Genomic DNA, 20,045 nt, shown 5'->3' with positions numbered 1-20,045 from the left:
TTAGAGCTCCATGCTTTCACTTCCAAGGGTGAGGGTTCATTCCTCAGTTGGGGGGAAAAAAACGGCCAGGGCAATTCCTTTGCCCAGGTGACAGGCAGCCCTCAGCCAGAGAATCTCTCCTCTAGCCTGAACTCCTCCCTAATCGATACTGATCTAGAAAGAGGACATCAGCCTCCCTTCCCCAGTCTGGGAATGGCCCAGCCTGATGATATTTGACTCTCATGGAACTGGGTCTCAGTCACATCAAATATTTAGGAAAGGAGCAAAAAAAAAAAAAAAAAAGAGAGAGAGGGAGAGAAAGAAAGAAATTCAACAAGTAAGAACCAGAGTCAAAATTTGAACTTAGGTCTGTATGACTCCAAACTCCATGCTCTTTGTACTTTTGCAGGTTGGGATAGTCACCAAGTTAGGTTATATAGGAGATGTTAGTTTGTGGGGAGTTGACAATGATTTCTTTTTTGTTTTTTGGTTTTATTTTTTTCATTTTTATTGAGCTACAATTGACATATAACATTGTATAAGTTTAAGGTGAACAGCATAATGATTTGATATGTACATATTGAAAAAATGATTCATCACATAATTATAACTTTTTTCCTTGTAATGAGAACTTTTAAGATCTGTTCTCTTAGAATCTTCAAATATACAATATAGTTTTGTTAACTATAGTCACCATGTTGTGTATTACAACCTCAGAATTTATTTAGGTTATAACTAGGAATTTGCAGAGAAGGCAATGGTACCCCACTCTTGCCTGGAAAATCCCATGGACGGAGGAGCCTGGTAGGCTGCAGTCCATGGAGTCGCGAAGAGTCGGACACGACTGAGTGGCTTCACTTTCACTTTTCACTTTCATGCATTGGAGAAGGAAATGGCAACCCATTCCAGTGTTCTTGCCTGGAGAATCCCAGGGACGGGGGAGCCTGGTGGGGTGCCGTTTATGGGGTCGCACAGAATCAGATACAACTGAAGCAACTTAGCAGCAGCAGCAGGAATTTGTGCCTTCTGACCAGCTTCACCCAAAGACCCTTTCCCCCTACCTCTGCCAACCAAAAATCTGATCTCTATTTCTATGAGTTTGAGTTTTTTTAGATTCCACATATAAGTGAGATCATACAGTATTTGTCTTTTTCTGATTCTGTTAGCATAATTCCCTCAAGGTCCATCCACGTTGTCACAAATGGTAAAATTTCCTTTTTTTTAATGACTGAATTAAATATATAACATATCTTAAATGGACATAATATGATACATATATAATATTGTATATGTATATAACATATATATTACATCTCCTTTATCCGTGTGTCTATTGATGGCCAGTTAGGTTGTTTCCATGTCTTGGCTGTTACCTATTTGGCTGCAATGATCATGGAGATACAGATATCTCTTTGTGATTTTGTTCCCTTCAGATATGCCCCTAAATGTGGAATTGTTGGATCACATGGTAGTTCTATTTTTAATTTTTTGAGGAACTGCCATCCTTTTTTCCACAGTGGTTGCACCAATTTACATTCCCACCAATAGTACACAAGCTCTCCCTTTCCTCCACATCCTTACCACCAATTGTTATTTCTTGTCTTTTTTTTTAATTTTTAGATTTTTTTTGATTGAGGTATAGTTGATGAACAATATGTTTCAGGTGTACAGCATAGTAGTCCACAATTTTTATATTTCTTGCCTTTTCATGATAGTCACTCTAACAGCTGTGAGATGACATCTCAGTTGTGGTTTTGATTTGTATTTCCATAAAAATTAATGATGGTAAGCACCTTTTCATGTACTTGTTGGCCATTTGAATATCTCCTTTGGAAAACTGTCTATTCGGGTCCTTTGCTCATTTTAAAATTGGATTATTTGGGGGTTTTGCTATTGAGTTGCATGATATTTTCGACAATAACCTCTTATTTTCGATAGTAACCTCTTACCAGATATGTAGCTCACGAATGTTCTCTCCCATTCATAAGTGGCCTTGTCATTTTGCTGTTCATTTCTTTTTCTGTCCAGAAGCTTTTTTGTCTGACGTACACATTGTACATTGTACTGTGCGTGCACAGTCACTCAGTTATGTCCTACACTTTGCGGCCCATTGACTGTGACCCCCTAGTCTCCTCTGTCCATGGAATTTTCCAGGCAAGATTACTGGAGAGGGTTGCCTTTTCCTACTCCAGGGGATCTTCCAAACAGAGATCGAGCCTGAGTCTTTCACATCTCTTACATCTGCATTGGCAAGCGGGTTCTTTATCACCAATGCCACCCGGGAAACACAAACTGTACTATTAATACTTGTGTTTTTTTATTATGTTGCTTGTACTTTAGGTGTCATAAAGCTCCATTTTAGACATACTGACTTTGAGATGCCTGTGTGACATCCAAGTAAAGTCATCTAATAAACTCTTGGGTATAGTAGTCCTTGCACAAGTTATTTACACTCTCTGGCCTCAGTTTCCTCATCTTTAAAGGGGTGATATTACCTATCTTTTAGGGTAAATATTAGTAAGGATTCTTACACAGTACATCGCTCATAATAAGAATAAATTAATGAAGCAATACCTATAATATGAAACGTGATCTTTACCACACAAGTTAGAGTTGGATTATACATTTCCTTGTAAGAGCTAGGAGTTCCATTTATTTATGCAGTCTCCATAGTCAGACAGTAAATTCCTTGATAACAGGAACCCTCTCTTTTCTCCTTCCCTTAGTTCCTCACCACAGAGTGGGTACCTAATAACTGAAAGCTAAAGGAAATGGCAACTGTGAAAGCGGCTATGGGCCCAAGCATGGAGGGCCCTACACTCCTGTAGTCTCTGCTCCAGCTGGTGGTGCCAGCGTTCTCCCAATCTCCCATGCTAGGAACCTGGAGTCATCTTTAACTCCTCTTCCTCTTTCTCAACCCAGACCTGCTAGTAATCACCAAGTTCCAAGTACTTCACCTCCAGTGTATTTTTCAAAACCCTCTCCTCCACTATATCCTCCCACTATCCTAGATCAGGCTTATCAACCCTGCATCTACTTTATGGCAAGAGTTCCAGCTGGTTTCTTTGCCTCCAGTCCTGCCCGGATCCATCTTCCAGACAGTCTGCAGTTAGATATCCACAACAGATCTGACCATGTAATCTCCCATTTTACCCTTTAAAAGCTTCCTGATGGACTTAAGCTGCTATCTCCAGCACACAAGGTCTCCCATGAACCAGCACTGCCTACATCCCAGCCTCATATCCCATCTCTCTAGACTTCTCTCTTCCCACTCCAGCCTGAGATGTTATGCTCCAGCAAGAAAAGCCTGTTGGTGGTTCTACCATACCTACTTTATTGTATCTAGCTTCTCCAATTTGTCAGGTTGCACCCTCTAACTGAACTACCTTTTATTTTTTATCTGGCTAACTTCTCATTATCCTTTAAAAATCAACTCAATTGTCATTCCTTCAGAAAGCCTTTCCTGCCTCCTCCTCAACACCTCTTTGCCAAAGCAGGATTAATGTCCCTCTTCTGTGGTTCCATAAAGCTCTGTACATAGCATCATCAGTGATTTGATTATATTTCTTTTATTTTTTTTGGTGCCTCACCACCCAGTGGGATCTTAGTTCCCCAGCCAGGGATCAGACCTGCGCCCCCTGAATTGAAAGCATGGAGTCTTAACTACTGGATTGCCCAGAAAGTCTCTGGTTATATTTCCTTATATCTATGTGTTTAAACTCCACAAGGACAGGAGAGCATCTTATTCATCTTTTTTTCCCTTGACCTCTTATTCATCATTTTTATCCCTGCTGCTGCTAAGTCACTTCAGTCACGTCCGACTCTGTGTGACCCCATAGATGGCAGCCCACCAGGCTCTGCCGTCCCTGGGATTCTCCAGGCAAGAACACTGAAGTGGGTTGCCATTTCCTTCTCCAGTGCATGAAAGTGAAAAGTGAAAGTGAAGTCACTCAGTCATGCCCGACTCTTCGCGACCCCATGGATTGCAGCCTACCAGGCTCCTCCGTCCATGGGATTTTCCAGGCAAGAGTACTGGAGTGGGTTGCCATTGCTTTTATCCCTAGTGTCTAGTATATAGGAGGTTCTCAGTATTTGTTGACTGAATGAGTTAGTGTAAATTCTCACAAGAGTCCCACTCAAGCAAAGACAACAACAGACGCACACACATAAATATGCAAGGACCAGATCCAAGTCTGTGCTCTCTGGAACTCAACTGACTTCAAAATGCAGTAAGTTAGACATCATTGGATGTTTCACCTACTTGAGATGAAGAGGACCTAAACAAAGGTCTTTCTGACCCAGTCTCTTCTAAGTGTATTTTTATGGTTCTAGCCTGCATTTGGTTTTTAACTCATTGTCAGAGAAACATTAGTTATAATTTAGTCCTTAACTGAAGAAACGAACAATATGACAAAAAGAAAAAATGCTGTATTCTAGTGGGAGGAGACTATATAAGTGCAGGAACAACAAACACCCATGGAGATGCGCACCAAGAAAGAACTTTCAAGGTGAGAGACTGAGATTTGTACCTTACTGCAGTGTTTGCATGATTAGATTTATCCAGCATAGATTTATCCAACGTGTTACCCATCTCCAACATATCTACATAGCTTTTTTTTCTTTTTAAAATTTATTTAATTTTGAAATTATTTTTTTCCATTCATAAATTTCAGAGAGAGTGTTGTATACACACTTTTTCTTTTCAGAATTCTTACTTTTTTATTTGCTATTTTTATTTTAATCAAGTGTGGTTGATTCGGGTTTCCCTGGTGGTTTAGCGGTAAAGAATCCTCCTGCCAATGCAGGAGACATTAGATCCCTGTGTCAAGAAGATCACCTAGAGAGGGAAATGGCAACCCACTCCAGTACTCTTGCCTGGGAAATCCCATGGACAGAGGAGTCTGGTGGGTTATACTCCATGGGGTTGCAAAACATCAGACGTGACTTACCAACTAAACAATAACAGCAACAGTAGTTGATTTACAATATTGTATTGGTTTCAGGTGTACAGCAAAGTGGTTCAGTTATGCATATATCAGTCTTTTTCAAATTCTTTTCCCGTTTATATTATTACAGAATATTGAGCAGATTTCTCTGTGCTATACTGTAGGTACTTATTGGTTCTCTATTTTAGAAATAGTCCATGTATCTATGTCAATCCCAAACTCCCCATTTATATTTCCCACCCACCTTTCCCTTTTGGTAACCATAAATTTATTTTCTATGTCTGTGAGTCTGTTTCTGTTTTGTAAACAAGTTCAATAGCATCATTTTTTAGGTTCTGCATATAGGCAATATCCTATGAATTTGTCTTTGTCTGACTTACTTTACTCAGTACGATAATCTTCAGGTCCATCCATGTCGCTGCAAATGGCTTTATTTCATTCTTTTCAATGGCTGAGTAATATCCCATTGTATATTTGTACCACATCTTCATCCATTCATCTGTCAGTGGACATTTAAATTGCTTCCATGCCTTGGCTATTGTAAACAGCATTAGAATGAACACTGGGGTACATGTATCCTTTCAAACCACAGTTTTCTCTGGACATATACCCAGGAGTGGGATTGCAGGGTCATATGGTAGCTCTATTTTTAGTTTTTTAAGGAATCTTCTTACTGTTCTCCATAGTGACTGCACCAATTTACATTCCCACCAACAGTGTAGGAGTGTTTCCTTTTCTCCACACCCTCTCCATTACTTATGGCTTGTAAACTTTTTGATGATGGCCGTACTGACTGGTATGAGGTGATTTCTCACTGTAGTTTTGATTTGCATTTTTCTAATAATTAATGATGTTGAGCATCTTTTCAAGTGCCTCTTGGCCACCTGAACACATGTACATTTTTTATACTTGCAAAAATATTCTTCAATATTTATGGAGTACTAGACAACCACAGTGAAGGCTCCTACTTCTGATTCTTAAACTTATTACTTAGAAGTCCTTCATCTTGGCTCCATACAGGACCAGGTACATAATTTGCAGGGCCCACTGAAAAACGAAAATGCAGAGCCCCTTTTTCAAACATCATTAAGAATTTCAAGCCAGTAGAAATAGCAGAGCATGAAAACAAGCCCAAGATCCCTCTGAGCACAGAGCCTGTGTGACTTCATGGGCACACTCTCATGAATCCATCTCTGGTGCACGAGTCCTCAGATCAATCCCAAATACCTCTAATGTTCTAGAGGCCACTCTGATTTAATTCTCAGCCCTCCCTGCTTTGGAAGTGGTGCCTCTTCTAGCTCTTTATACATAAGCTCTTAATTAGGCCCCAGTCTCTTTTGAAGAACTCACCTTAGAGGAGCAGTGTACAATTGTTCTGCCTATTCTTTTACTGTGGACACACTGCAGGTGAAAAAGCTTGTTGTCTCCCACTCTCCCTCCATCCTCTCAGCTTGTTCAGAATCCATATACAGAGGAGGCTGCAGATCTAACATGAAACTCGGCAGTCGGGAAAGTCCCTATGGATCTGATAGGGAGCAGTTTCTAACAAGTCACGAGGTCCCCTCCTGCCAGGGTCCCTCCCCATGTGCCAGCAGCCAGCACCATGGGCATGCTGGGAAAACCTCCCACCCAAGTCTTTGCCCTGGGTCCAGAGTCTGTGCCCTATCCAGGTAATCGCTGAGAACAACGGAGGCTACACACAACAGAAGTTGCTTGTTTTCCAGGTACTGAGGGCCATAATCCTAACTCTAAACATTGGCAGCTCCTGAAATCAAGCAGAAAGCAGGGCAGAGGGGGAGCCTGGGGAGAAGAATCCAACACCAGATTCTGTGGCCTGCAGGTTACACGCTGTGTGAGAGGAGCAGGGAGGAGATCTTTCAGTGGGCAGAGATTAAAAACAATGAAGTGCAGATAGTGCAGGGGGTCAGGCCCAGGGTAAGTTTGGGGAGAGGCTCTGCAGAAGGGGGGTCGAATGTCAAGGGGGGGTCCAGAGCTGACTGCTAACCCCTCCCAAATTCAGGGGCCTGCGACAGCCACCCCAATACCTGAAGCCATGGCCAGTGGGGAAGACGAGCCGAGGAACTGTGCAGTGTGTGGGGACCAGGCTACAGGCTACCACTTCCATGCCCTGACTTGTGAGGGCTGCAAGGGTTTCTTCAGGTGAGAACCTCCTCCTCAACACAAGCAACCTCCCAAACTGCCTGCCAGGCAGCCTTTAAGCCTTGGCATATGCCAGGGCTTGCCCGGCTACAGCACTCTTGCATCTTGGAACCTAACCACCCTGTAGCGAGCATGTGACACGCTGGCAACCTCAACACTGTATAAACATGTGGCAAAAGAACAGAGGGAGGCAGAGTGTGTGTCCTGTGGACACAGCCCTTTAGTCAGGTGTACTCACTACCTGCAAAACACCAAACTAGTCCAGTCTATAGGAAGTATAGACTCCTGACTGATTCTGTGCCCCATGGAAATGCTTGAGCTGTACTGTGCCTCCCTACCCCTAGGGACTTCTGGACACAGCTCAGATTAGCCCAGGTCACCGTAGATTCAGGATTTTAGTTCCCCAACCAGGAATTGAACTCGGGCCCTTGGCAGTGAAAGCACTGAGCGCTAACCACTGGACCACCAGGGAATCCCCACCATAGGTTCTCTGGGACCATATCACTGTAGCCCCTCACATACCCACCTGCTTGCTGCCATCCCTGACCCTCACAACATCTCTCTCCACAGGCGAACAGTCAACAAAAGCACGAGTCTCATGTGCCCCTTCGCTGGAAGCTGTGAGGTCAACAAGGCCCAGAGGCGCCACTGCCCCGCCTGCAGGTGGCAGAAGTGCTTGGATGCTGGCATGAAGAAGGACAGTGAGTTGGCCCCCTACCATCCCAAGAATCTGCTGTGTCCTCCCCCCTGACTATGCTTTGCCCTTGTTCCCACAGCATTGTCCTCCACATGGAAGACAGAGTAAGCTTTTTGAAACGAACCAGACAATGTCACTCTCTGCTCAAGATCTCCAAGGTCTCCTCATCTCTCTTATGGTCCATGGCCTCACAGTCCCATGTCTGCCATACCACCTCTCAGATTTTACTTCCTGCTCTTCGCCTTGCTCAGTCCATCCCAGCCACACTGATGGTAATGCCATTCTCAAACACACCAAAGTACGCTCTCCTGGGGACTTACGTAACTTATACTTGCACTTGCCATTCCCTCTACCAGAATGCTCTTTTCCTAGGTATTCTTATGGCTTGCGTCTTCTCCTCTGTCTCTCAAGTATAGTACCTGTTACTTAGTAACTACTCAATAATTGATTTAATTTTTTTCTCAGTGCCAAGTAATTAGGTTCAGCCCCCAAAAGACAATGTAACTTGTAATAAACCTAAACTAATAGAAATCAGCTTGCCTAAGTACACTCAGCTGAAAACTGGAGAGTCAGTATTCACCAGACCCTTATTTCCTTTGTGACATCACATTACTTTTCATCATGGAGCAATAGAAAAGAAACTATAGAAGTCAAAAAAATCTTGAATGCAGTCTACATCACATAAGTATTTTGTGACCTTGGACCTGGAACTAGAATGTCAGCATGTCTACGTTTCTGAAAAACATGGAAATCACACCTGCCCTCTCTACCCATAGGATTGTTTCATTCACTGAGACCTAACCTCAGAAGCTTTGAAATTATAAAGCTATTGCAACATAAGGTGGTTTTTGGTATCACGAGCCCTCCATCTTCAATATTCCCCCAGAAGCCAAACATCTCCTAATGCTTTCCCCACTTTATTGTCCATCCTTCCTTTCCCTCCCACAGTGCAGTTTTCTGCCACAGTGTCCCATGGGTCGGAGAAAATGTTCAGGAATCCCCTACCACCTGGAGCCTCTGGGACTCCAGTCGAGCCCAAGGAAATGCCAGGAACTCCTCCCTCCTTGTGTCCATTGTGCAGAGTGTCCAAGGGCCCCAAGCCAGGGGCTGGCAGAGAGATGTGCTCTCTGCTGGTCTCAAGCTTTCTCACATCCCTTCCCCGGGCACAGTGATCCTATCGGCAGAAGCCCTGGCATTGCGGCGAGCAAGACAGGCCCAGCGACGGGCACAGCAAGCATCGATGCAGCTGAGTAAGGAGCAGAAGGAGCTAGTCCGGACACTCCTGGGGGCCCACTCTCGCCATGTGGGCACCATGTTTGACCAGTTTGTGCAGTTCAGGGTGAGCATTTATAGGATTCAAGATGAAATAAGACAAAAAGGGTGCCCAAGGAATCTGGCCTGAGGGAGGGGACTGTGTGCCATGCCCTGATAGAGGATAGGACTTCTCCAGAACCCCAGCTGAGGCAGACTTCTCAGCCTGGAATCCTTCCAAGATAAGACTGTTGGGTTAGTCGCTTAGTCATGTCTGATTCTTTGTGACCCCATGGACTATAGCCCGCCAGGCTTCTCTGTCCATGGGATTTCCCAGGCAAGAATATTGGAGTCAGTTGCCATTTCCTCCTCCACAGAATCTTCCCGATACAGGGGTCAAACCTGGGTCTGCAGGCAGATTCTTTACCATTTGAGCCACCAGATAAGACTAGAGAAACCTAAAAGAGACCCCTAGGACTGGGGCCTCTCACTCAGGCTCTGATCTCTGCAGCCACCAGCTCATCTGTTCATCCACCGCCAGCGCTTGCCCACCCTGGTCCCTGTACTGCCCCTGCTCATGCATTTCGCAGATGTCAACACTTTCATGGTACAGCAAATCATCAAGTTCACCAAGGATCTGCCCCTCTTTCGGTATGTGACCCCTCCCCGTGCCTTTCAGGAAGAAATTGCTCTAGTAAATTATAATCCAACTCCATTAAAAAAAAAAGTCGCTAACCAAACTAACCCATCCCTCAGCCCTTTGAAGTAGCGGATCTTGAATTCTCAGCTTGGCTTTTAAGCATCTCAGTAAGAACTAGGGGTCCCTCTCCCTCTCTGAAGTTCAGCCTAAAGCGCAGGTCTCCTGCCTCTCACAGGTCCTTGCCCATGGAGGACCAGATCTCCCTTCTCAAGGGAGCAGCTATAGAGATCTGTCATATTGCACTCAACACCACTTTCTGTCTCCAAACACAAAACTTCCTCTGTGGGCCTCTTCGCTACACCATAGAAGATGCAGCCCAAGGTGAGACGGTGCTCGGGCAGCGGAGGGCATGCATCCCTTTGGCAGGGTATGTGGCAAGGTGACCCGCAGGCTCCTAAGCCTAGTATCTCCAACAGTGGGGTTCCAGGAAGAGTTTTTGGAGTTCCTCTTTGGCTTCCATAGGACACTGCGCCGACTGCAGCTCCAGGAGCCTGAGTATGTGCTCATGGCTGCGATGGCCCTCTTCTCTCCTGGTAAGCATTCCCCCAAAGCCCAGAAACGTTCATTCTAGCACCTCTGCCCAAACTCCCAGCTTCCTCAATCCATCCATCCAGGCCTTGTAGTCTTCAAACCTGTGGAGTGGGTCTATTCGTCTTGGCTCTTCAGGCCACCCACAACCTCCCATCTTATCCTTCCTCACTCCCTATCTTATAGACCGGCCTGGAATAACCTGCAGGGAGGAGATTGATCAGTTGCAAGAGGAGATGGCGCTGACTCTGCAGAACTACATCCAAGGCCAGCAGCCACGACCCCGGGACCGGTATGGTGGGACTGGGCACGTGGAGGCTGTACCAAAGGGGTTAGGGTGAACTGAACTCAGGATAAGTACTTTTACTGTCCTTTCCTTTGGAAAACCAGGGCCCCTGGGGATCTAGTCCTTCCCTCCCATTTCACAGAGTTTCAGCATTCAAATTGCTCCTACTGCTGTTTCATCTCACTTTTTCCAGATCTTTTTATTCAGCAGAGATGCAAAGTGGTAGCTCACAGGCTCTGTGTAATAGCATTCCTGAGATTGATGACATCCATCACCTCACCAAGCCAACTTCTCCAGACTAAAGCAACCTCCTCAAGAGTCTTGTTCACTCTGTTGGCCCTTCCCCTCCTCTCCATTGGCCCAATTCCTTTTTCATTCCCCTTGAAGTTATGGTCATTCAGTTTCATGGCCAAAGCCAGTCCCTGGTTCCACAGTCCATGAGCTAACCAGGCTCTGGGGCACTCTCCACTTCTATTTTGCTTATTCCTCAATGTACCAGTTTGATCAGAAGAGGGTTATAATACCATAGAACACACCCACCTTCTAGAACCTGCTCTAAGAGGCCAGATCCACACAGTTGAAGATCTGTCACTTGGCCCTCTGGGCTCTGGGTTCCAGAAAAACAGCATGGTGAGAGAAGTCAGTGTCACACAGAGCCCCCTTTGGAACTTGGTGTTCAGACCTAGCTTCACTGAGAGGCAATTCAGGGGGTCAGGGCCTCAGGACAAGACTCTCAGCTGCCTTATTTCTCTCCTCTTTCCCTGGTGACCACAAAGGTTTCTATATGCGAAGCTGCTGGGCCTGTTGGCTGATCTCCGAAGCATTCACGATGCATTTTGGTACCAAATCCAGAACATCCAGGGACTGTCCACCATGATGCCACTGCTCCAGGAGATCTGCAGCTGAGGCCCAATCTACCTCCTTCCCCAGCCCCATCTGGACACGTTGGACTGGAAAGGGGAGAATCCTGGGGCCAGAGGTTGGAGACAGTAAACAGGGAGCCCATTGGTTGCAAAGAAAGATTAAAGCAGTAACTGCCTCTTCATGCAGTAATAGGGAGAGTGAGGGGTGGCTGTGGGGACAAAGTTGTTCTCTGGAAGCACAGAAGATGAGGAAGGAGGAAGCCTCAGGGCTAAGAGGTAAAGAAGCTCCTTCCGGGAACAGGTGGGCCCCACTTTCTGAGGTCAAAGATTGAGCCCTTCAGCCCTTCTTTTCCCAGTTTGGGAAACTCTGGGATGGAACACAGAATGGGGAGTAAATCCCATGCAGATTTTTCTGCTCTGAAGAGAAAGAGGCTAGGAGCTTTAATCCACAGAGAAATAAAGGAGGTGGGAGTGAGGAGAGAAAATTCAGCCAGACATACCCCTTAATTCTTCTCCCTAGTCCAGAGCCGTAAGAGCATGGGAAGATGGTACTGGACTGATGGCAGAGGTGGGAGACTCAAACCACTGCCTCAGCAGCTGCCCCTGTGGCAGTACCAGTTCTGAGGAGGTTGTGGTCCTGTCCCCACTCTGCTCTTGGGACCCAGAGGTCACCCAGCAAGGTGGGCTCTGGAGAGGGCTCTGGCCCCAGGACACCTGACTCAGAGGCTCCAGCTGTTGTGTGGGCTGGCTCTGGGATGACCTCAGCCCACAGTGATGCTAAAGCCACAGTGGAATCTGTTGCGCCAGTGATTAAGGAAGGCTCCGAGGGCGAGGGTGACAGGCAGGGGGGGCATCTTCTTCTCCAGCACAGCACCCACACACCAGTTACTATCCACCAAGCCTGTTGGCGAAGAGAATACACATTATGCTATTTAACAGGGCTTGGAGAAAGGGGTCAGCGGATTTAAGGCAGCACTTCCCTCCCACTGCCCGCCCCAATCCCTCAGCACCTCAGAATATCATCTGAACAGTTCTCACCTCTAAATACCATGTTGGCCTGGGGCAGAGTCAGGTGGTAACCAAAGGAGAAGGTTGTGTCTTGTAGCCTTGTGTTTGCTTCAAACTCCACTCCAACCTGAACCTGAGAATAGTGGGCAAGGATGGGAGACGGATCTGTCTCGGTGAAGACAAGAGGAGTCCTGAGAGGGGACTGGCAGAATGAAGGCGCGCATGAAATGCACACGTGGTGTGGGCAGGAAAAACAGCAGGTCAGCAGGGCCTGTGGGGGTCCGCAGGGGCCTGTTGGGGGAAGGGCACGGGCTCAGCAGACTCACCTGCTCATTTGCCCTGTGGTAATAACTTGCATGGGCCCCACCTGATCCCACATTCAATGTAGCTACCCAGTGTACAGCTGTGAAAACCAAAGTACAAGAGAAAAAGAGCGTTACCGCAGTAGAACACAGGCTGGCATCTCCAGCCAAGTCCAGAGTTGCCCTCTCCCTCACTATTCTTCCACACCCCATACCCGAGTACTTCCCAGCCAGTGTCAGGATGGCCCCCTCTTCGCCTGGCCGCCGGTGATAAACTAGCTCTCCTCCCAGCACCAGTCGATGCGTGAGGCTCTGCAGGAAGTGAGCGACCATGATCACTGCGGGGGAGTGGGGAGACCCGGAGTCAGTCATCGAGACAGGCCTGCTGTCATTCCCAGCGGCCCCCACCCCAGCCTGCCCCCGAGTTTCTTCCCTAATCCCTGAACTGTGCAGACAGCGCAGAGGCAGAGTCAACATGAGCAGGTGGGTGGCCAAGAGCAAAAGAACCCTGTGCCCGTTCCTCACCTGATTCCCCAATGAGGTCCGGATTTCCTAGGGTCAGAGTGGCTGTGTAGTCATCTCCCCGATACTCGCCATCGAACTGCCAGGTCAGGAACTTGGCCTGCTGCGTCTAGACAGGGAGGGCAAGAAGTGAAAGCTCCCTCTCTCTTTACGATCACTGTTGCCTCTACGCCTGTCCCTCAGCCACCAGGGCAGAACACTTGAGAAGGAGAAAGAGGAAATGCCTCAGTGGATGAAGGCAGGAACCCCAGTCACCTGAAAGACAGCCTTGGCTCGGAGCCGCTCTGCCAAGAGGAGCAGGACCTGGGCGTTGAGGCTGCCGCTGCTGTCCATATCTCCCACCACAGTGGGGAACACCTGTTGAAGAGTGTCCACAGTCAGTAACAGGGAGCAGAAGGGCACCCCTCGGCCTCAATACAAACGTAGGATTTCTTTAACAGTACGCAGCACCCCCTAGTGGAATCACAAACTCTCAACTCATCACACATAGGTTTCCCCACCTTCTCCCATTCAGAAGAAACACAGAGGACATACCCTGCCCATTCCTCCCCATAACAAACACATTTCCTCCTCCTCTACACCTGAGTCCCAACTGGGCTGTAGGGGAGATAACCCAGGTGAGTAGAGCCCTCACCTCAGTGGGACTAAGTTGCCAGTCCCCTGCATAGGCCGCATGAAGATGATAGCCTGGCAAACCCAGAGCACTCATGTGCACAGTGTGAGCCACCTGAGGAAAGAGAAATCCATGGAGGAGACCGCATTCCTGCTCCACTTCAAGCCCCCATCCTACCCTTCATCTATTCCCCATCCGGAAGGTCTTTTAAGAAACCCAAACATTCCAACTTATACAGAGGGTCGCCAGATTAAAAGCAACAAGTCCCACAGGCAAAGGAAGTCAAAAGGGCCCCATATCCCTCTTCTTCTGTCCCATATAGCCTGGCTAAGGGGGTGCACGAAAGGAAAGGATAAGATCCAGGGACAGGCAGGGAGGAATAGTAAGGAAGGGACAGAGAAGTGGGAGCACCTGGAAATGGCTGCTCAGAACCTTGTTGACAACGAGCTTCACTCCCTCCATCTGTGCTGGGAATACATCTGAAGGGAGGGGAGGCGGAAGGGAAGGAATAAGCAGACAAGGAACCCCTACCCCACGAAGTCATCTCCCCTTTCAATCCCACAGAAGTGCTTTGGAGGAACTGACCTCCTCTCAAGTCCTGCACCAGGAAATGCTCCGCTCCATGGGGGCGCCTGATCCTCCCTGAGGCTGCATGCCCCAGCTGTGATCTCCCCTTTTCTGCTCCCATCGCTGGACACCCAGCACTCAAGACCCCGCCCTTCTCTGCCCCTTCAACTTGAGACACCCAAATGCCTCGAGTGTCTTCTCACCTTTGCATAGCCGGTGCAGCTCATCAAAGCTCCCAGGGTTGGGGAGAGGTTCCTCTCGACGGGGGCTCCGGCGGGGCAAAGCCCCCATAGGTGCCAGGCCTAGTGTGTTCCCCATTTCAGTAGAGAGGTCAGGGAGGGGCCGGGGTTCGCCTGGGAAAGGACGCTGTTGCTCCCTCTACCCTCCACGGGCCCCACCCCCCATTATCCGGCTCCCCAGTCCCAGAAACTTCCACATAGTCCGACGCTAGACCTGGAACAGGAAAAGTAGGGGGAGAGGGCACCGGTGGGGAGCTTGAACCCCAGGCACACTCCCATTGCATCTTTAATCCCGCTGTCACCCTTGTAACCTCCCCCACTCTCTAATCCTAGTCTCCACCACAGACTTTACCCAGCTTCCTAGTCTTTCTGCTCTTCATTCCTAGGCCACATGGCGAGGCTTGCAATGAGGCAATAACCCTTACCTTCTCATACCATCATGCTGCCCCTTTCCCCCAGGCACACCCCGGTCATCTTGATGGGGGCAGCCATCTTGAGTGATGGCAGAACTGCGGCTTCACGCTGCACCCCCAGCGTGGTCATGGGCGCCATCTTGGAACCGGGCGAAAAAAAAAGATTTCAGAGACCCAACCCTCCTTGATTGGGCTCCGCCCAATGGATTTTTTAAAAAAAGAAAAGGCTGTTTGGCCGCCGAGCATTGGCCAATAGGAGAGGAGAACGCAAAGGCGTGGCCGACCTTACGTCCGGAGAGCTCCAACTCCGGCACTGCAGGGACAGGCGGTACTTGATTGGTTAGGTCCGTGCTACTGCTGCTAAGTTGCTTCAGTCGTGTCCGACTCTGTGCGACCCCATAGACGGCAGCCCACCAGACTGCCCCGTCCCTGGGATTCTCCAGGCAATCTACTCAAATAGATGGCGTTAGAGTGCCCTGCCTCTCCAAATCGGGAAAAACCTTTTAGCTAACAAGACACTAGAGGGAGCATCTTGGGGCCTGAGTCACTGAAGTTCCCTCCACTGTGTAGCCTGGAGACATATAGCCTGTGAAAGGTGGCCCAGGGAAGACTGAATACTTCTTTCGAACACTGATTCATATCTCTCCTAGGGGCCCCGCCCCCACCCAGACCCGTACGAACCCCTGGGGACTCCACTTCGCAGTCCTTCACAGTACACAGTACACCCTCAGATGAATTCCACTCAGGTACAGCTCTTCGTAGGAAAAGGGACCCACCCTCCCTCCTAGAGGTCCACACCTTTTAAAGTTTACCCTCTTGTCCTCTCTGTAGAAAGGGAATGGGTGTGAGAGTTTGGGGTAGAGGAGCAGGGGCTGCAACCTGAGTTCCAGCAGAAGTAGTCCCTGAAACACAGGACCTCTGCAGTTGATCTTTCCTTCCCTGGTTCCCTAGGAAAGAAAGAAAGTGAAAAGTTTCCCTAGGCAGAGTTGGCAAATAAAATCGAGAAATACAGGCTCCTGCCCTCAAATACACTCCACTCCAAAGCCAGGGACAAATCAATGGAGCTCCCCTTCAAGCACCAAGTGCTCCACAGGGGAATAGTATAAGATAGAATAAAATTTCTTAGGCTCTGGTCGCCTCCCCTACTAGCTCTCATATCACCACTCCTATCTCTCAGGAAGAGGTCAAAGGATGAAAGATACAAATACTTGTGATCTCTATTTAGCTGATTTCACCCAAAGGCCTTGGGCCTGGGGAGTGCATCTCTGTCCTCCCTCACAATCAGGACAGGGACAAGGGCCAGGACCTTGGTCGGAGAGATGTTATGGCCCCTGCTGACTTGTATTGGCTGACCACTGCCTGGAACTGATAAGGGGATCGAATGCCCAGAGACCTTCAACCTTTATCCTGCCAGAGCACGCCAATGATGGGGGTGGGGGGGTGGGGGAAGGTGCGTTGGGTGGGCAGCAGCTGCTTTCTGAATTTGTTTTATTGGGGGTGGGCTGTGCTTGCTGATCTGCACTCAGGAAGGTCATTCTGGTTCTAGTGTTTTCTCCCCCATCTCATTCATTACACATTAACTCAAAAAAGTACAGAGTCGATCACACCTGGCCTCTGGCCCTAATCCTCATTCTCCTAACCTGCATTCCCCTCATCCCTGTCCCTGATTTTATTGCTTTTTTTCTGTCCCCCAATACCTCTCTGCCAAGTTTCAGTGAGTGGGGGTAGGGTTGGGAGATGAAATTTACCCATAATGGTACAAAGATACCAACGGCTGAGGTCGTCAGATCTGATACATCAAAGTTTTCCAGGAAAAAAGAGAAGAAAACCCTAGAAGTCCTGCTTACTGAAGGATTCAGATCCAAGGACTACTGGTCCCAGGCCCCAAAGGAATGAGTCTTGAATAGGACTAAAACGTATCCCCTTGGCATCCATTAAGGCCCTCCCTCCGACCCCATCACCAGGCTCTCCTACATGCTGGCCTTTCCTCCCCTAACTTCTCTAACTTGTTTACTCCAGCATAGTCCCTGCCCCACTGGACTCCTCCAAAGTCCTTATCACCTGACGGGGTGGAGTGGGGAAGCACAGAGATATATAGCCCCTGCCTCCTCGGCCAGGCCAGACAGACGGCGAGGACAGCATCCCTGACCAGGTACAGTAACGGAGTAAGAGGCGAGGGTGGTGTCCACAGACTTCAGGTAGAACAGGAGGGAGCCGGGTTGGAGTGGACGTGTAGGGAGCAGGTCGCAGGGGAAGGGGGAAGCCCATGCAGCGTCAGTGACCTCCCCTGCCCCCAACTGTTCGCAGGCCACTTTCCCTGCCGTCAACACCATGAAGCTGCTTGCATTGACTGTGCTGCTCCTGACCATCTGTGGCCTTGAAGGTGGGTGTGAGCTGAAGAGGGGTCTCAAGGAGGAGAAGGTGCCCCACTGTCTGTGCTCCTATGCCCAGGTCTGGCAACCAGAGAGCTTAAAAGGAAAATCATCCCCTCTCTAAAGCCCAGAAAACCCATCCAAAGACCTGGAGTTGGATACCTGTTTGGGGAGAGGGCTGAGAGCTGAGGCTGAATACTGGCAGAGATGTGGGACTCATTGCTGAGGGCTCAACTGAGAGTGTGCATGTGTGTGTTTCTGTGTATGTACAGGGGCTCTGGTTCGGAGACAGGCTGAGGAGCCAAATCTGCAGAGCCTGGTCTCTCAGTACTTCCAGACTGTGGCCGACTATGGCAAGGACCTCGTGGAGAAGGCCAAGGGCTCAGAGCTTCAAACCCAAGCCAAGTAAGTCTCAGCAAAGGGGTTCAGGGACCAGGGGGCTGTGGAGAGCAAGAGGCGAAGTTCAGAGATCCCACAGGGCACTGAGCTCAGGGGTGGGGGGCTCGGGAGGATGAGGTTTAATTGTAGAGGAAATGCCATCATCACCCTACAGATCCCTCAGACCTCCTCGACAGGGAGGGGCAGCAGGAACTGGGCTTCGAAATTCTCTCTCTGTTCCTTTGCCCAGTTGAGAGCTCGCCTCCCCTCCTAGGAGCTTCACCGTGCCAGGACAGACCAGGCACTAGGGTTTGGGGCCTTGGGTCTCACCTCCCACCACAAGAAGGCCAGTACCCATCCCTCACCCTCATTTCTAACCCCTCACGTTGCCAGGGCCTACTTTGAGAAGACGCAGGAGGAACTGACGCCCCTGTTCAAGAAGGCTGGGACTGACCTGCTTAACTTCTTGAGCAGTTTTATAGACCCCAAAAAGCAGCCTGCCGCCCGCTGAGGTGTGCAGACCCGGGCCTCCCACCCCTTGTTTGTCCCTGGAACACCCACTGGCCAGGCCTGAGACTCCTCTCCCTACCCACTCCTTGTTTTCTACAATAAACTTTGCAGGAATTAAGTTGTGAGCCTGGTCTGTTTTGGGGAACCAGGAGAAATAAGGGTTGTGGGGGAACAGCAGGACGAAAAACAAAGAGAAATCTGCTTCTAACAGGAAAGGGTTTTGGTGTGAAGGGGTGGAGAAAGGGTTCACGAGACCAGTGATGGAAATGACAGAGTGGGAGGCGCTGGTGACTCTTCTCCAAACCCAGGGAATCTTTTTACAGGCCTGGGAAGGCCCTAGAGAGACTTTGCCTTGGACATGGTACCTTGAAAGGCACAAAAGATTCATAATCTGAATCCCTAGACTCCTAGAGGTCATGGGAAATGAGAGCACCCCTCAGAATTTCCTCTACCACACTATGAAGAGGAGAAAGCTTCCCCAAATGAGCCCAGAGGTGTCACCCAAGGCCCCTCCCCTCCATTCTGAGCCAGGGGACACTGTGCTTCTCCCCTGAAAAGAAAGTGAAAGTCCCTCAGTCATGTGCAACTCTTTAATTCTCCAGGCCAGAATACTGGAATGGGTAGCCATTTTCTTCTCCAGGGGATTTTCTCTACCCAGGGATTGAACTGAGGTCTTCTGCATTGCAGGCAGATTCTTTACCAGCTGAGTCACCAGAGCAGCTTTCCCTGGAGGTGCTCTAATCCTTCCATTTAAAACCTCTCACCTAGACCCCTGTCTGCAGAACACTCATTCCAAGTATCTCCCCCACTATTGAAAGTGTTAGTCACTCAGACATGTTCAACTGTTTGTGACCCCATGGACTGTAGCCCACCAGGCTCCTCTGTTCATGGGGTTCTCCAGGCAAGAATACTGGAGTGGGTAGCCTTTCCCTTCTCCAGGGGATCTTCCTGACTTAGGGATCAAAGCCAGACCTCCTGCACTACAGACAGATTCTTTACTGTCTGAGCCACCAGGGAAGCCCCTCCCTTACCATTATCTGGGTGCTGTTCATAGAACTGACCTAAATTCTGGTGGCTATCTTAGAGCCTAGAACTAGCAGACGTGATAGCCAGTTAAAGGCCTGGTAGTTCTCCAACTTGGTGGACATGTAGGACTTGAGAAATTCTGGTAGCTGTGATACCTGGCTTAAATCAAAATGGAATGTAAGTCAGGCTGGATTGATGCAGGAGATTCACAATCCCCAAATGGGATAAATGGGCATTTCCAATAAAAGTTTGTTTACACTGTATCTTTAAAATATTTACTTCCCTACCCTAACTCATTCTTCATATCTCATCTGAAACCACCTTTTCCCAAGACATCAGAAATGGCTCCAATTTCTTCTGTATACTTTTTAAGACTTTTATATTGGAGTATAGTTGATTAACAATGTTGTGTTTCAAGCACATAGCAGGGTAATTCAGTTATACATATTCCATGTATCTGTTCTTTTCCAAATTCTTTTCTCACTTTAGGTTTTTATAGAGTATTGAACAGAGTTCTCTGTACTATACAGTAGGTCCTTGTTGGTTATCTATTTTAAATATAGCAGTGTGTATATCTCCATCCCAAACTCCCAATCTATCTCTGTCCCCCCTTCTGTATATTAATCAACCTCTTCAGTCTGGCCTTCTAGCCCCTTACCACTCAAAATTACTATTTCCCCTTTCT

At 48.3% G+C, this 20,045-nt stretch overlaps 4 protein-coding genes across 11 annotated transcripts in view; 2 read left to right on the top strand and 2 right to left on the bottom strand.

Moving 5' to 3' along the window:
- PCP4L1 (Purkinje cell protein 4 like 1) overlaps positions 1 to 6,536 on the bottom strand; it is a 40,164-nt gene extending 33,628 nt beyond the window's left edge. Inside the window, exons 1-2 of one of the 2 annotated variants that reach the window (XM_069546868.1) lie at positions 6,276 to 6,536; positions 5,306 to 5,460 (exon numbers count right to left, since the gene is read on the bottom strand). In XM_069546868.1, coding sequence (XP_069402969.1) covers positions 5,306 to 5,416 — 111 coding nt within the window. In that variant the 5' untranslated portion in view covers positions 5,417 to 5,460; positions 6,276 to 6,536. The remainder of the gene's footprint in view (positions 1 to 5,305; positions 5,461 to 6,275) is intronic. The other variant, XM_069546876.1, reaches the window with a different exon arrangement.
- NR1I3 (nuclear receptor subfamily 1 group I member 3) lies at positions 6,505 to 11,586 on the top strand. Of its 3 annotated transcripts, none has more exons than XM_069546797.1 (9): positions 6,505 to 6,649; positions 6,946 to 7,085; positions 7,656 to 7,786; positions 8,952 to 9,121; positions 9,545 to 9,684; positions 9,909 to 10,054; positions 10,150 to 10,266; positions 10,448 to 10,553; positions 11,324 to 11,586. In XM_069546797.1, exons 1-9 carry the CDS (start codon positions 6,509 to 6,511, stop codon positions 11,451 to 11,453), a joined length of 1,221 nt encoding a protein of 406 aa, XP_069402898.1. In that variant the 5' UTR covers positions 6,505 to 6,508; the 3' UTR covers positions 11,454 to 11,586. The 3 variants fall into 3 exon arrangements, 2 of the variants coding, with proteins under 2 accessions (XP_069402898.1, XP_069402911.1); XR_011247990.1 differs by having other exon boundaries at positions 6,559 to 6,649; positions 10,196 to 10,266; XM_069546810.1 differs by having other exon boundaries at positions 6,559 to 6,649; positions 10,138 to 10,266.
- TOMM40L (translocase of outer mitochondrial membrane 40 like) lies at positions 10,721 to 16,366 on the bottom strand. 2 transcript variants are annotated; one of them, XM_070289283.1, is made up of 12 exons: positions 15,954 to 16,021; positions 15,359 to 15,522; positions 15,087 to 15,213; positions 14,626 to 14,875; positions 14,267 to 14,334; positions 13,877 to 13,969; positions 13,498 to 13,599; positions 13,246 to 13,351; positions 12,936 to 13,058; positions 12,745 to 12,821; positions 12,449 to 12,551; positions 10,721 to 12,311 (listed from the first exon to the last, which is right to left on the bottom strand). In XM_070289283.1, exons 4-12 carry the CDS (start codon positions 14,738 to 14,740, stop codon positions 12,172 to 12,174), a joined length of 927 nt encoding a protein of 308 aa, XP_070145384.1. In that variant the 5' UTR covers positions 14,741 to 14,875; positions 15,087 to 15,213; positions 15,359 to 15,522; positions 15,954 to 16,021; the 3' UTR covers positions 10,721 to 12,171. The 2 variants fall into 2 exon arrangements, with proteins under 2 accessions (XP_070145384.1, XP_069402925.1); XM_069546824.1 differs by having other exon boundaries at positions 15,359 to 16,366.
- Positions 12,119 to 18,452, top strand: APOA2 (apolipoprotein A2). 4 transcript variants are annotated; one of them, XM_069546912.1, is made up of 5 exons: positions 12,119 to 12,678; positions 17,094 to 17,226; positions 17,382 to 17,457; positions 17,719 to 17,851; positions 18,218 to 18,452. In XM_069546912.1, exons 3-5 carry the CDS (start codon positions 17,406 to 17,408, stop codon positions 18,333 to 18,335), a joined length of 303 nt encoding a protein of 100 aa, XP_069403013.1. In that variant the 5' UTR covers positions 12,119 to 12,678; positions 17,094 to 17,226; positions 17,382 to 17,405; the 3' UTR covers positions 18,336 to 18,452. The 4 variants fall into 4 exon arrangements, with proteins under 4 accessions (XP_069403013.1, XP_069403003.1, XP_069402997.1 ...); XM_069546902.1 differs by lacking the exon at positions 12,119 to 12,678 and adding an exon at positions 13,012 to 13,203; XM_069546920.1 differs by lacking the exon at positions 12,119 to 12,678 and adding an exon at positions 15,392 to 15,820.
- Positions 18,453 to 20,045: the final 1,593 nt, after the last annotated feature.

The sequence above is a fragment of the Ovis canadensis genome, chromosome 1 (genome assembly GCF_042477335.2).
Source record: "Ovis canadensis isolate MfBH-ARS-UI-01 breed Bighorn chromosome 1, ARS-UI_OviCan_v2, whole genome shotgun sequence".
Classification (NCBI taxonomy): domain Eukaryota; kingdom Metazoa; phylum Chordata; class Mammalia; order Artiodactyla; family Bovidae; genus Ovis; species Ovis canadensis.
The sequence above is the reverse complement of the archived record's forward strand: the minus strand, read 5'-3'. Positions and strand labels throughout refer to the sequence as shown.